This window comes from Pelophylax lessonae (assembly GCF_965119305.1).
Source record: "Pelophylax lessonae genome assembly, chromosome: 6".
NCBI classification, from domain to species: domain Eukaryota; kingdom Metazoa; phylum Chordata; class Amphibia; order Anura; family Ranidae; genus Pelophylax; species Pelophylax lessonae.
The window spans coordinates 169538775-169553101 of NC_138773.1; the positions used below are offsets into that span (position 1 = coordinate 169538775).

Genomic DNA, 14327 nt, shown 5'->3' on the forward strand with positions numbered 1-14327 from the left:
AAGTGTGAACCGGCACTAACACTCTGTTTGTTCATTATTATTTTAAATAAATGAAAAAAGGCATATTGAGTTTTTTTATGATTTTATCCGATTAATCGATTAATCGAAAAAATAATCGATTATTAAAATAATCGTTAGTTGCAGCCCTAATGTATATGTACCTATCCCCAGATCTGTGCCTCGATACAATTCTGTCTCGGAGGTCTGCAAACATTTACTTAGACTTCATGGCTTGGTTTGTGCTGTGACATGTACTGTTAACTGTGGGACCTCATATAGACAGGTGTGTGCCTTTTTCTAAATCCTGTCCAAACAACTAAATTTACCACAGGTGGACGCCAATCAAGTTGTAGAAACATCTTCAGTATGATCAATGGAAACAGGGTGCATCTTAGCTCAATTTTGAGTGTCATGGCAAAGGCTGTGAATACTTATGTACATGTCATTTTTTTTTTTTTTTATTTCAAACTTTTCACATTGTCATGGGGTATGGTTTGTAGACTTTTGAGGAAAATTATGAATTTAATCAATTTTAAAATAAGGCTGTAACATAAAATGTGGAAAAAGTGAAGCGCTGTGAATACTTATCAGATGCACTAGTGTGGTGACCTCTATAAAAGTACAAGTGCATCTAAAAAAAAAAAAAATATCCTTCAAAAAGTTAATTATTTCAGTAATTCACTTCAAAAAGTGAAATTTATATATTGTATAGATTCATTACACACAGTGCGATACATTTTAAGCATGTGTCTTTTTTTTAATTTTGAGGAGTATGGTTTGCAGCTAGTGAAAACCCAAAATTCAGTATCTCAGAAAATTGTTAATATTCGGAAAGTTCAATATTGTAGACTCATGTTGTCACACTCTAATCTGCAAATTAAGAGTTGTCAAGGCAGGGTTTTTTTTTTTTTTTTATCACGCGCTATAAACAAAAAAAGAGCGTAATTTTTTCAAAAATAACAATATTTTTCACTTTTTTTATATGAAATTCCCCCCAAAAAAATGTAAAAATCAAAAATTTTTTAACATTTTCGGCCAATTTGTTTTATGCTACCTATGTTTGGTAAAAAAAATCACAAAGCGTATTTTGATTGGTTTGCGCAAAAGTTATCGCGTTTACTAACAAAGGGAAAGATTTTTGTCATTTTTGGTGTTTTTTTTTTTTTTTTTTTTTTAACGAGTAATGGCGGCGATCTGCGATTTTTTTTTTTTTGCGGTACTGCGACATTGCGGCGGACAGATCGGACCCTTGACTGACATTTTTGACACTTTTGGGGGTACCAGTGACATTACTGCAGTAATCAGTGCTATATATATGCACTGTTACTGCAAAAATGACACTGGCAGGGAAGGGGTTAACAGTATTGGACAGGGAGGGGTTAAGTGTGTCCTAGGGGCGTGCTTCTAACTGTAGTGGGACATTGCTATTGGTGTAAAAACAAAGATCAACGGTTCTACATCGTAGAACCGTCTGATCTTCATTTTTACACAGGGAGAACAGACAGGCGGCTTGTTTATATAAGCCGCTCTGTCTTTCTCCTGCTGTACCGGTGATCGTAGTGTGACCGGCGGACATCGGGTCCGCCAGTGTATCCCGCACTCCTCCGTGAACGAGCCGAGGCGGGCGCGCGCCTCGGCGGGTGCGCGCTCGCCCGCTATTGGCTCTAGAAGGAGTAACAGGCGAGCGACGTAGATCTACGTCACTGCCTGGCCGGGGCCGACTGCCGCAGTAAATATACTGTGCGCAGTCGGCAAGTGGTTAATGCATTCTATGCAGTAAGATTAAAAACCTTCTGTGCGCAGCAGCCCACCTAATCCTTTCCTGAGGTTCCTCTGTCCAGTGATGTCCACAAACGTCTCAGCCAACTGAGATTCTCCTTCCTAATTGGCTGAGACACTGCAGTGGTGCCATTGGCTCTCGCTGCTGTCAATCAGTCAGTTAGCCAATCAGGATAGAAAGGGGAGGGTCTGGGCTCCATGTCTGAATGCTCCAGGAAGCTGTGACTCAGCTCAGGTACCCCCATAGCAAGCCACTTGGGGCCAGGATCACAGAAGAGGGACCCGAGAAGCGGAGAATCTGGACTGCTCTGTGCAAATCTACTGCAACAGAGCAGGTAAGTATAACATAACATATTTATTTTTATAGGAAAAAGACTTTATAATCACCTTAACTTAAAACGCATGTAAAGGATTCCCTAGCTTTTAAATGGTCTTTCCGTCTGGTTCAGTAGGCTACACAATCATGGGGAAGACTTCTGAATTGACAGTTGTCCAGAAGACAGTCATTGACACCCTCCACAAGGAGGATAAGTCCCAAAAGGTCATTGTTAAAGAAGCTGGTTCTTCAGGGTGCTGTATTCAAGTGTGGTAGAAAAAGGTGCACAAGCAAAAGGGATAGCCACAGCATTGAGGATTGTGACTCAAAGGTCATTCAAGAATTTGGGGGGAGATTCACAAGGAGTGGACTACGGCTGGTGTCCAGTGCTTCAAGAGTAACCACGCACAGGCATATCCAGGACATGGGCTACAACTGCCGCATTCCTTGTCTCAAGCCACTCCTGAAGCAGAGACCACATCAGAAGTATCTTACCTGGGCTAAGAAGAAAATGGACTGGACTGCTGTCTGCAAAGTCCTGGATGAAAGTACATTTTGCATTTCATTTGGAAATCAAGGCGCTTGATTGGCCAGCAAACTCTCCTGACTTAAACCCCATAGAGAATCTGTGAGGTGTTGTCAAGAGGAAGATGCGAAACACCAGACCCAGCATGGCAGACAAGCTGAAGGCTGCTATCTCAGTAGTTCCACAGGCTGATGGCTTCCATGCCATGCCGCATTGATGCAGTAATTCATGCAAAAGGAGCCCTGACCAAGTTGTGAGTGCATACTATGCTGTACATGGAAATACTTTTCAGTAAGCCAACATTAGTTACATTTTTTTTTTCCTTGTCTTATGTAATCATCTAATTTTCTGAGATACTGAATTTGGGTTTTCACTAGGTGTAAGCCATAAGCATCAAAATTAAAAGAAAAAAAGCTTAAAATGTCTCACTGTGTGTAAAGAATCTTTGTAATGAGTTTCACTTTTTGAATTGATTTACTGAATATATTCACTTCACTTTTTGATATGCATGTGCTTTCATTTGTTTTCTTTCACTTCTAGTTTCCAGTCTCAAGCCACTGGCTGAATCCAAGTCCTGTATGTGTGTTAGCTGCTGTTGCTCTGTTTACGGGTTTCCAGCAATTTACAATTACAAAATGCCAAATGGGAAGAGAAATAACCTGGAAGAACTCCTGGTGTTGCAGTGTTTAACACTTAAAATCATCTCAAAACTTTAACCATTTCAGTTCAGACAGCTTGCACTTAAAGTCAGACAAGCCCCTCCCCTCATTTAACCACTTGTACATAAACAGATGACTCACTCCCTGAGGGCAGGAGGGCATTTAAAACACTACTGTGCACAGCAGTATGCCCTGCAGATTGGAGCAGGGTACAATTAAAGTGACCACATATGCAGTGAGGGGAAACAGTGTTGCCAAACTAATTGGGAAAGTTTTTTTTTTTTTTTTTTTTGTTTTTTTTTTTTTTTTTTTTAGTGTTGCCTGAGCCAGTGTTCCTGATCACTCCCCACCCTATTACAGTGTTTGTTTTACAGTGTTTTTGACCACCCCGGTCGTAGGGGGCAGCAAGGCTTAGCCATATGGGATGCCAAGTGTGGGTTCCCAGATTGAAACAGCCTGAGGACCTGGTTTTGAGAGCAGGAGCAGGGTGCTTAGCATCACTTTTTTTTCTGGACCACCCTATTACAGTGGCTAGTCCGTGTCCCTGCTTTTTTGCTTCACCAGTACAGTGTCCCTGATCGGCACCATAATAGTGCATCTTGGCTCCAGAAAGGTTCACATACTGTTTGTAGTATTTCCATACTCAGGAGTAGAAAATTGTGCTTTGGGGTGTATTTGAAGTATGTCAATGTTGTGCGTTAGAAATGTCTTAATAAATTACTTTAAAGTTAATAAATTACTTTAACACATATTTTTGTTTAAAGAAACCTTTTTTTCTCCATTGTTCATTGACAGACGCAGCTACAAGAGTAGGACACTAGGCAGGAAAAAAAATGTACCACTCCTATGGGGCAGTCCCTAAAGGCATACACTAGGGCTGCAACTAACGATTATTTTAATAATCGATTAGTTGCCGATTTTTTATTTTTTCGATTAATCTGATAAAATCATAAAAAAAATCAATATGCCTTTTTTTTTTTTTTTTTTTTCATTTATTTAAAATAATAATGAACAAACAGTGTTGGTGCCGATTCACACTTGTGCGGTTTGCGAGATCGCATGCAATTCGGAGCTCACTGCTCCTAAATTACATGCGATCTCATGTGCGGATGCGAGTTCAGCCATACACTTTGTAAGTAAACTCGCACATGAGGCTTTTTTTGAGCTGCATCAGTATCGGATTGCACAGTGGTTCACACTTGTGCAATCCGATTTTGTGCAAACTTGCAGATCGCACTGCGATATGCAATCGCAACTGGGGGTGTCAACTTTTAATTGACACACCCTGCGTATCGCATATGGCAGTGTGAACTGCCATATGTGCGGATGCGATGCGGGAACACGCTGCATATACGCAGCTTTCACGCATCGCACAAGTGTGAACTGTCACTCACACACAAACTGCAGAAATAAAAACGTAAACTTTACAATTAACATTACATAACTATGCAAATTTTTAGAAAGCAGTACAAAAAAACAAACATTCTGAAAAAAAGGTGGGCTTGGACTATACATGTTCCAGAAACTTCTGGCAACACCAGTGATGGGGGCACTGCCCCCCCCCCTGGCAACACCAGTGATGGGGGCACTGCCCCCCCCCTGGCAACACCAGTGATGGGGCACTGTCCCCCCCCCTGGCAACACCAGTGATGGGGCACTGTCCCCCCCCTGGCAACACCAGTGATGGGGCACTGTCCCCCCCCCTGGCAACACCAGTGATGGGGCACTGTCCCCCCCACCCCACGGCAACACCAGTGATGGGGCACTGTCCCCCCCCCCCCACCCCACGGTAACACCAGTGATGGGGCACTGTTTACTCCCCCCGGGCGACACCAGTGATGGGGCATTGTCTCCCCCCCCCCCCCCCCCCCGGGCAACACCAGTGATGGGCCACTGTTTACCCAACCCCCTGGCAACACCAGTGATGGGGCACTGTTAGGGAATAAAATCAAGTAACATTTGCACGGCACATAATGCTCCCAGTACTTTTATACCAAAACTTTTTTTTTTTTTTTAAGCTCCTATATACTGTAAATATAATAAACGCTTATCTAGATTAAAGAGTTAATATTCCTTATAAGGTGCAATATTAGAATAGAAAAATAAGTGAATAAAAACATCCGTGTCAGCCAGAGATATGAAATGGGGAGCATAGAAAGACCAACTATATGTGCTATATGGACGTTTTTAATCACAAATTTTTTTCTTATAATATTGCACTTTATAAGGAATATTAACTCTTTTATCTGGATAAGCTTCTATTCTATTGTTTGGCGGGCTGCATTGCATGGACAGTACACTGTAACAGTAAGCTCGGCACTCAGGTGCTGCTTCTCTCCTCTTTTCTCCCTCGCCTTGATCTGACTGACTCCCTCACTGAAGGCAGAGCGGAAAGGAGGGAGGGGGAGGTCACGTAAGTGCCGAGACAGTGGGTGCAGCCGGCAGCTTCACAGAGGAGACAGGAAGGGAAAGTCCAGAACGCAGCGCAACTAATCGAAGGATCAACTAATCGATAATGAGAATCGTTGACGATTGTAATTATCGATTTTGTAGATTTTAGTTGTTTCAGCCCTAGCATACACCCACTCACTCTGCTATAGAATTCAGTTTTTCTCCCTAGTTTAGGAGTAGGACCTAGTTCCCGGCTGGGGCTTCAGTCTTGGCTTGTTTGTTTTTTTTTTTTTGTTTTTTTTTTTTTGTTTTTTTTAAAGGGAACCTTTTGTTAAAATTAACTTTTTTAGCTAGTTCTGTTCCTGAGAGAACTGCAATCAACAGCCGTACTGGATATCCTAGATCCTTAGTCTCCCAGTCCGGCCAGCGAGCGCATGTATGTTATAGCTCCGTGCTAGGCCTCAATGTACGGGGGCTGGCCCACGTGTGAAACACCTTGCCGGGACGCACAAGACCTGGTTTGGCCTGAGTCGCAGCGTGCCTGTTGGCTGTCAGCACCCCCGCTCCGAGTGGAGAGGTAGTGTCCACAGAGTGGCGCCCACCTGATTGTCGTTGGTATGGTGAGTGTTGTCCTCCCATAGTTCTTGCGGTTTCTGGGTGGTCGCACCCCCGGTTTCCCTTCCACTTCCCCCAGCCTCTCCAGTCACTGTGGTCTTTTGGCCCCCAACCTACCCCCATGCAAATTTTCCATTTGCTCCAGTAAGGGGGGGTGGATGCGGTTGTTGCTGACCAGGCTATCTGGATCGCACACAGGGTCTGAGTAAGTTCCCAGCCCCCTGAGGGTTAGTGACTGGGGCAGGGATGTCCTTTGGGGTCTGCGCCTCGCATGTCTGGGTAGGGCCAAAAATTTAGTCCCTGGTTGTCCGGGTACCTGAACCAAGCTGACTGAGATGAGGTGCCTGACCAAGCTGACCGGCGAATGCCTCATGCGGACGGATCGGGCCAAAAATTGAGGCAGTGACTTGTAACTGACTAGGCTGTCCGAGCTCCTAACCTATCTGTCCCAGCTATATCAGTAATAACCTTCTATCAAGGCTACCTACAGCGCTTGCTATTGTTGATACCACCCTTAAAACTTAGAGTGTAAACAATATTGTGACTTATTCCAAAATAAATTTGTGAATGTATACACATCTATTCCATCAAGGGGTTAAATACTCCAATATAATATACAGATCTATTACATAAATGGGTTAAATACTACAATATAATAGTGCAGATAGTGGATAAATATCTCAACTGTGATGCCTTAATAAAAAAAAGTGCACGTGGCTCAAATGGTTAAATCAAGTGCATATAAAGTGATTGTATTGACAAAGTTCAAAAAAATATTCCTCGTGCAAATATGCTCATCCAATATATTCAAGGTGCAGGTGCTCCTCTGCCGTGCATATACCCAGAGTGGACAACTGGCAGGCGGATTACTTGAGTTGTTAGGTGTTGGATCAGGGAGAATGGACCTTGCACCCGGAGGTGTTTCACCTGTTGTGTTTCCGGTGGGGGACACCTGATGTAGACCTGTTCATTTCTCGGCTCAACGAGAGGGTACAGAGGTTTGTTGCCAGGTCTCGGGATCCTCTGGCCGACGCCACAGACGCACTGGCAGCTCCTTGGGGTCTGTATCGGCTGATCTATGCATTTCCTCCGCTGAAACTTCTGCCGAGGATTCTGTGCTGAATAGAGGTGAAATAGATTCCAATCACTCTGGTGGCCCCAGACTGGCCCCGCCTGTCTTGGTATGCAGACCTGGTGAGGTTGGTCACCGATGCACCTTGGAGAATTCCTCTCAGGGAAGATCTGTTTTCTCAAGGGCCAATCTACCATCCTGCTTTAGTCGCTGGCTTTAATGGCGTGGCTGTTGAAAGGTAGGTATTATTGAAGGATAGGGGTCTTTCTGACTCAGTGATTCCTACACTGTTGAAGGCTAGAAAATCTACCTCCAGGAAGATTTATCATTGTACGTGGAAATCGTACATCTCATGGTGTGGATCAATTGGGGTGCATCCACGCTCCTTTTCAGTGGCTAGGATATTGGCTTTCCTCCAAAGAGGGGTTGTGCAGCGGTTGGCATTGGATACTATTAATGGCCAGGTTTGGCTTTGGCTGTGTTTTTTCAACGCCTTTTAGCTACGCCTTCTTTAATTCACACTTTTATCCAGGGAGTTTGTCATGTGGCTCCTCTATGATGCCCGTTACCTCTGTGGGCTCTTAATTTGGTACTGTCTGTTCTTCAAAAACTTCCCTTTGAAAACTTAGGGAGGTTACTCCACTGTCACAGAAGGTAGCCTTTTTGGTGGCTATTACCTCTGCCCACAGAGTGTCTGAATTGGAGGTGCTGTCCTGGCGTTCTCCTTCTCCGATGGCCCACAAAATTGCCTTGCATTCTTTGGCCGTGGTTCAGGCAACTAGGGTTTGCCTGGCGGTTATCGAGTCTTTCAGGAAATCAGAATTTGTCCTCACGGTGAGGACTGTGGCGAAATGCGGCGCCACACCGGAAGTGACGAGAGGGGCCGGTGCAGGCACATTCTGAGAGAAGAGGACACGGACGAGGACACAGAAGAGGATCGCTGGCTTCAGCTGCCCACATCAGAGATGGCAATGCTGGAGAAGAAAGTGAGTATTTCTTCTTGCAGGTAAGTGCGAACCGGGACAGATCAGAGGCTAGCCATTGTGGAATGTACTAGCCCTGACTGTCCCGGGGGTATTTTCATTGAAAATATTTTTTGTGGCCGGAACTCCACTTTAAGGGTTAGGTTCCACCTTTCCCTGTGAAGGCACATTTTGCTAGGGCGCTGAGTGCCTCTTGGGCCTTTCGCCATCAGGCGTCAGTAAGACAAGTTTGCAAGGTGGCAAGTTTGTTGTCTGTGCACACGTTTACTAAATTCTACAATCCTCGGATGCTTCTTTGGCTGCAAGGTTTTGCAGACTGGTGTTTTTAAAAAATTTTTTCTCTTTAAAGGGGGGTGTATGTTGTTTCTAGGTGAGCTCCAGTTGTTCCTGGTTGAGCTCCATGTTACCTGGTTGGTTTTAGCCTTTGGGGAATTACGTTCTTTCTCTGTGTTTTCCCACCCCTCATGCAAATACTGCTTTGGGACGTCCCAATGGTTAACCACTTGCTGGCCGCCCCACGCAGATTGACTGGGTTGCACGACTGCTCATAATCGCGTAGATCTACGGGATTGAATGCACGCTGATTAGACACAGCGGGAGGCAGACTGTGGGAGGAGTGGGCTCAATCGCCGCTGGCCTCCCGGGATCTTCAGCAAAACTGACAGGAGAGCCGCCTGGTATGTAAACAATGCAAGACGGCTCTCCTGTCAGAGGCAGGGAAAGATCGTGTGATTTAGCTTGGCTGAATCCGATCTCTCTGCCTCTGTTCAATCCATCCCTCCCACAGTTAGACCACCCCCAATGTTAACCCCTTCCCTGCCAGTGTCATTTATACAGTAACAGTGCATATTATTTAGCACTGATTATTGTATTAATGTCGCTGGTCCCCAAAAAGTGTCACCTAGTGTCAGATTTGTCCACCGCAATGTTGCAGTCCGTATTAAAAATCGCTGATCGCCGCCTTTACTAATCAAAAAGAATAAATAAAAACTCCATAAATCCATCCCGTAGTTTGTATTCGCTATAACCTTTGCGCAAACCAATTATAGGCATTAAGTTAAAGCAACGCAGTTCCGAATCTCAAAAAATGGCCTGGTCATTAAGGGGGGTTAAACCTTCGAGGGCTGAAGTGGTTAAGAATATTGAGCTGCGTCGGTCAATGAACGATAGAACTCCTGGATTTTTTACTTGCCGTAAAATCCTTTTCTCTGAAGTTCATTGACAGACTCAGCACCCGCCCCTCTTTTTCTGAGTGGGTTGGGGTTTTTTTTACTTCTGACACTGCTTGCAACAAAACTGAATCCTATAGCAGAGTGAGTGGGTGTATACCTTCAGGGACTGCCCCATAGGCGTGGTAGTGTTTTTTTTCCTGCCTAGTGTCCTACTCCTGTAGGGGGCAGCAGAGAGAGAAGTGTAACCAGTGGTATCCCCATACACGGCAGAAGGAAAATGTGTTTTGGGGTGTAATTGTAAGTGCATTCATGCGGTGTGTGAGGAATAACTTAAAATGACAACTGCTAAAAACACCTTTGTGAAATAAAATCACATTATTTTCTTTTTCCAAAAAAATTGTGGTAAAAATTACTACTACAAAAAGCTCACAATGCTTCTTAATAAATACCTTGAAGTGACCATAATCACAAATGGGTGATTATGGGAATGTTTGTATTGTCCAGGCATTTTAGGGTCTTAAGAGAGGCAGCCAAGAACATCAGGGTTGATGAAATGTCAAATGCATATATCACTTTGTAGACTCTAATTTTCACACACACTCATATATACATCAATTTTTTTTTTAATGAAATAAATTAAGTGGATACATTTTTAACCTACATTTATAAAGAAACCTGTTAAGCTCTGTAGGTCTTTAACCGGTTGCCGACCGCCGCACGACTATATACTGCGGCGGTCAGCCCCGGCCAGGCAGAGTGACGTATCGGTACGTCACTCGCCTGTCACTGACTTGCGAGCCTATAGCGAGCGGGCGCGCGCCCGCCGAGGCGCGCGCCCGCCGCGGCTCGTTCACAGGCAAGTCAGTGCGTGTGACCGGCGGACTCGATGTCCGCCGGCCACACTACGATCGCTCCTGTGAAGGGAGAAAGACAGAGCAGCTTGTGTAAACAAGCTGCCTGTCAGTTCTCCCTGTGTAAAAGTAAAGATCTGACCGTTCTACTATGTAGAACGGTTGATCTTTGCTTTTACACCAATAGCCATGTCCCTACACAGTAGAAAGCACGCCCCTAGGACACACTTAACCCCTCCCTTCCCAATAAAGTTAACCCCTTCCCTGCCAGTGTCATTTTTGCAGTAACAGTGCATATGTATAGCACTGATTACTGCAGTAATGTCACTGGTAACCCCAAAAGTGTCAAAAATGTCAGTCAAGGGTCCGATCTGTCCGCCGCAATGTCGCAGTACCGAAAAAAAAATCGCAGATCGCCGCCATTACGCGTTAAAAAAAAAAACACCAAAAATGACAAAAATCTTTCTCTTTGTTAGTAAACGCGATAACTTTTGCGCAAACCAATCAAAATACGCTTTTTGCGATTTTTTTTACCAAACATAGGTAGCATAAAACAAATTGGCCGAAAAATGTTAAAAAATTTTGATTTTTACTTTTTTTTTTGGGGAATTTCATATAAAAAAATGTGAAAAATATTGTTATTTTTGCAAAATTTACGCTCTTTTTTTGTTTATAGCGCGTGATCAAAAAATCGCACAGGTGATCAAATACCACCAAAAGAAAGCTCTGTTTGTGGGAAAAAAAGGACGTCAAATTCGTTTAGGTACAGCGTCGCACGACCGCGCAATTGTCCGTTAAAGTCACGCAGTAAAAAATCGCAAAAAAACCCCTGGTCCTTTAGCAGCCAAATCCTCCGGGGCTTAAGTGGTTAATCCTACAAAATTATTTTGGGCAAAGTGTCGCCTGAGCGAGTAATTGTTCATAGCCCAAAGGGGGTTTAAAGGGACCTTTTCCCTTGCATCCCGACGTGAAATCGCGTAACGATTAGAAAAAAATTATTTTTGATTTGCCTTTTTTTTTTTTGCATGTCCCACTTGGAAGGTTTCCCCTCTAGTCCCCTTGAGAACAACCCAAAATTAGATTTTGCTTAGGTTTTGTTTGCTTTAACTTTCGGTGATAATGGTAAATAGCGGGTGGCTCTCCCTAACGGGGGGCACAGGCAACAATAAAATCAGATTTTCTATTCCCTCTCCACTCTATCTAAAACTAAAAAAAAATACACATTTGGCTTTTAGTTATACTGTTAACATGCCCATCTTGAAGTGGTTAGTGGCTATAAAGTCTTGTTTTTCCAATAAAAATAACAAACCTGTTATAATTACCTGCTCTGTGCAGTTGGTTTTTCACAGAGCAGACAGGATCCTCCTCTTCTCGGGTCCCTCTTTGGCTCTCGTGACCCCTCCCTCCCTTTTGAGTGCCCCCACAGCAAGCAGCTTGCTATGGGGGCACCTGAGCCGAGGCATAACTCTGTGTATGCATTCAGACACGGAGCTGCGGCCCTGCCCTGCCCCCTCACTCCTCATTGGTTAACTAACTTTGACAGCAGCGGGAGCCAATGGCGCTGCTGCTGTGTGTTAGCCAATGAAGATGGAGTCCCAAACGGCTGAAACAGTCTTGGACATCGATGGATCGAGATGGGCTCAGGTAAGCATTGGGGGGAGGGGCTGAGGGGGGCTGCTGGACACAGAAGATTTTCTTTATTCTTGTGCTTCGAGTGTATCGAGATGAGAAACTAGGGATAAGACCGATTATCAGCAAGGCAGATATATCGGCGGTCGATATGCACTTTCCCCTATATATCGGTATCGGCCCCTGGAACTGGCCGATATTTTTGTGACGTTATTCTGCTTTCTTAGGCCGCCTCCCTCGTCTTGGACAGCCTCATCTGGAGTCGGGACTTGTCTCGCGGGAGTGTATCACAGCCATAAACCTTCCCACAGCAGCCCGGTGCCAGCCACCCACATCCACAGGCCCTGTGCCAGCCAGCCACCCACAGGGTGCCAGCCATCCTCCACAGGTTGCCTGCCAGCCAGCCATCCACAGGGTTGCCAGCAAGCCAGCCGCCCACCACAGGGTGCCAGCAAGCCAGCCATTAAGCATTAAACAAAAAGTAACATTTTCAGTACCAGATTTGTGTCAAAAATTGTCTTTTATTTTTCAAAACTTTAAATGTACAAAATATCGACCCATATATGTTGTGACCAAAATATCTATCGGCCCTGAAAAAACCATATCGGTCTATCCCTAAAAAAAAAAAAAAAATACCTTCTGTCTTTACAACCCCTTTAAAGCTAAAGAAAGTACTTGTAGCAAGAATGATTTTGTCTGTTGTACATTTAAAAATGGTTGTCCTCAAAAGGAGTCAATGTGTATATTTTGTACTTTAATGGTGGATGCACTCATCTACATTGCACTTTAAATTATTTTTTGCATGTTCATTTTAGGTGTTGGAGAAAAGTATTCAACGTGGGAGCCAACAAAGAGGGAGCTAGAATTGTTACGGCATAACCCCAAAAGAAGGAAAATAACCACGAATTGCACCATAGGTAGGTACAGGATTGCATATTTGCCCCACATTTGACATAATATATATTTGTCATTGGTTTCTCACTTATTTAATTCTTTATTTTCAGAGAGTCAGATATATATTACTTTTGGGCACATAGCGCTGGTATGGTTTTCAGTTAGTCTAAAAAAAAAAAACCCTGTTTCTCTATTGTTCATTGACGGACACAGTCCTCTGATCCATATCAGTAGGGTTATACTGCACCCTACAGAAGTAGGACACTAGGCAGAAAAAAAAGTTCTGGCTATGCCTATGGCTAGTCCCGGAGGGTACACCCTCTAAAACTGACATCCTGTGCTGGAAGAGAGGGTGTACCCTCAGGGACTGACCATAGGCATAGCCAGAACTTTTTTTTCTGCCTAGTGTCCTACTCCTTTAGGGGGCAGTATAACCCTACTGATATGGATCAGAGGGCTGTGTCCGTCAATGAACTTAAGAGAAAAGAATTTTACGGTAAGTCAAAAATCGAGTTTTTTACCAACTTTACTATACTACTAAGCAGGATATGCAGACCAAAAAAAGTAGTAGGTAGTAAGCTATTAACAAATGAATATTGAAACCCTTTTACAACAGCTGCACATAATTAAATTTAGACAATCTTATGGTGCACAAGCAATGTAAAGACCCTGGATTATAGGCTTTTACCTTCAGGTGATTGGACACTCGCAAATTGAGCATATGCACACTGGGCATTTCTCTACAACCCTACCCCTTTTTGGGAATCCTCAGTTTTTAGCTAGTTTCCTAATGTGATGGACCTCTTCACAGAGAAATCACGCTTAGCTAACCTACCTTATTTTTATATATGTTTTTATCTTCAAATTCTTAATTCAGTTTCTTACTACCATCTAATGCATCCCTATTTGCACAGCCTGTAATGTTGCTTCAAACACTAGATCCTGGTTGGGCGCTCATCTTGGCACTTAGAGAAACAACATTATTCAGCTGCAGGTTGCTATACAGGTTTAAGGCCATGATCCAGTTCTCCAGATGCCTTCGGGGGTATTCCCACTGTGACAGTCCAGCATCGTAGTTGGATAACACTGGGTCACCTTGTATGATTCTGACTGTTATATAAAAGACCGGGTGATATTTGAAAGGTATTAGCTACAGTATAAACTTGTCAAATTTTGTGCTAAAGCTTAATCTCGGGTGGATGACCAAGTATTGCCTGGAGCCCTTTTAAGGTACTTCCTCTCTCTCTTTTTTTTTTTTTTTTTTTTCTGGACATCCGAGTCCTATATTCCGTAACCTACTGTGAAGACCTCATAGGGGAATGCCATCACACTAAGCTATGGTGGAGACCAGATGAAAAGGGATCCATTGCTGAAGGCCCACACAACACAATCTGAGTGATGATGTCCCCTTTGCAGCAGAGCAAGAGCTGGTTCCAACAC

The 14327-nt window shown here is 43.9% G+C and overlaps 1 protein-coding gene and 1 long non-coding RNA gene across 5 annotated transcripts in view; both read left to right on the top strand.

Moving 5' to 3' along the window:
* The window catches only part of LOC309558193, a 1089490-nt gene that overhangs the window by 578946 nt on the left and 496217 nt on the right, over nt 1-14327 (top strand). The window lies entirely within an intron of this gene.
* Nucleotides 1-14327, top strand: part of LOC309558327 (ubiquitin carboxyl-terminal hydrolase 22-A) — a 247512-nt gene that overhangs the window by 88019 nt on the left and 145166 nt on the right. For all 4 annotated transcript variants that reach the window (XM_082261386.1, XM_082261387.1, XM_082261388.1 and 1 more), the window contains exon 6: nt 12809-12910. In XM_082261386.1, the coding sequence (XP_082117512.1) occupies nt 12809-12910 (102 nt within the window). The remainder of the gene's footprint in view (nt 1-12808; nt 12911-14327) is intronic.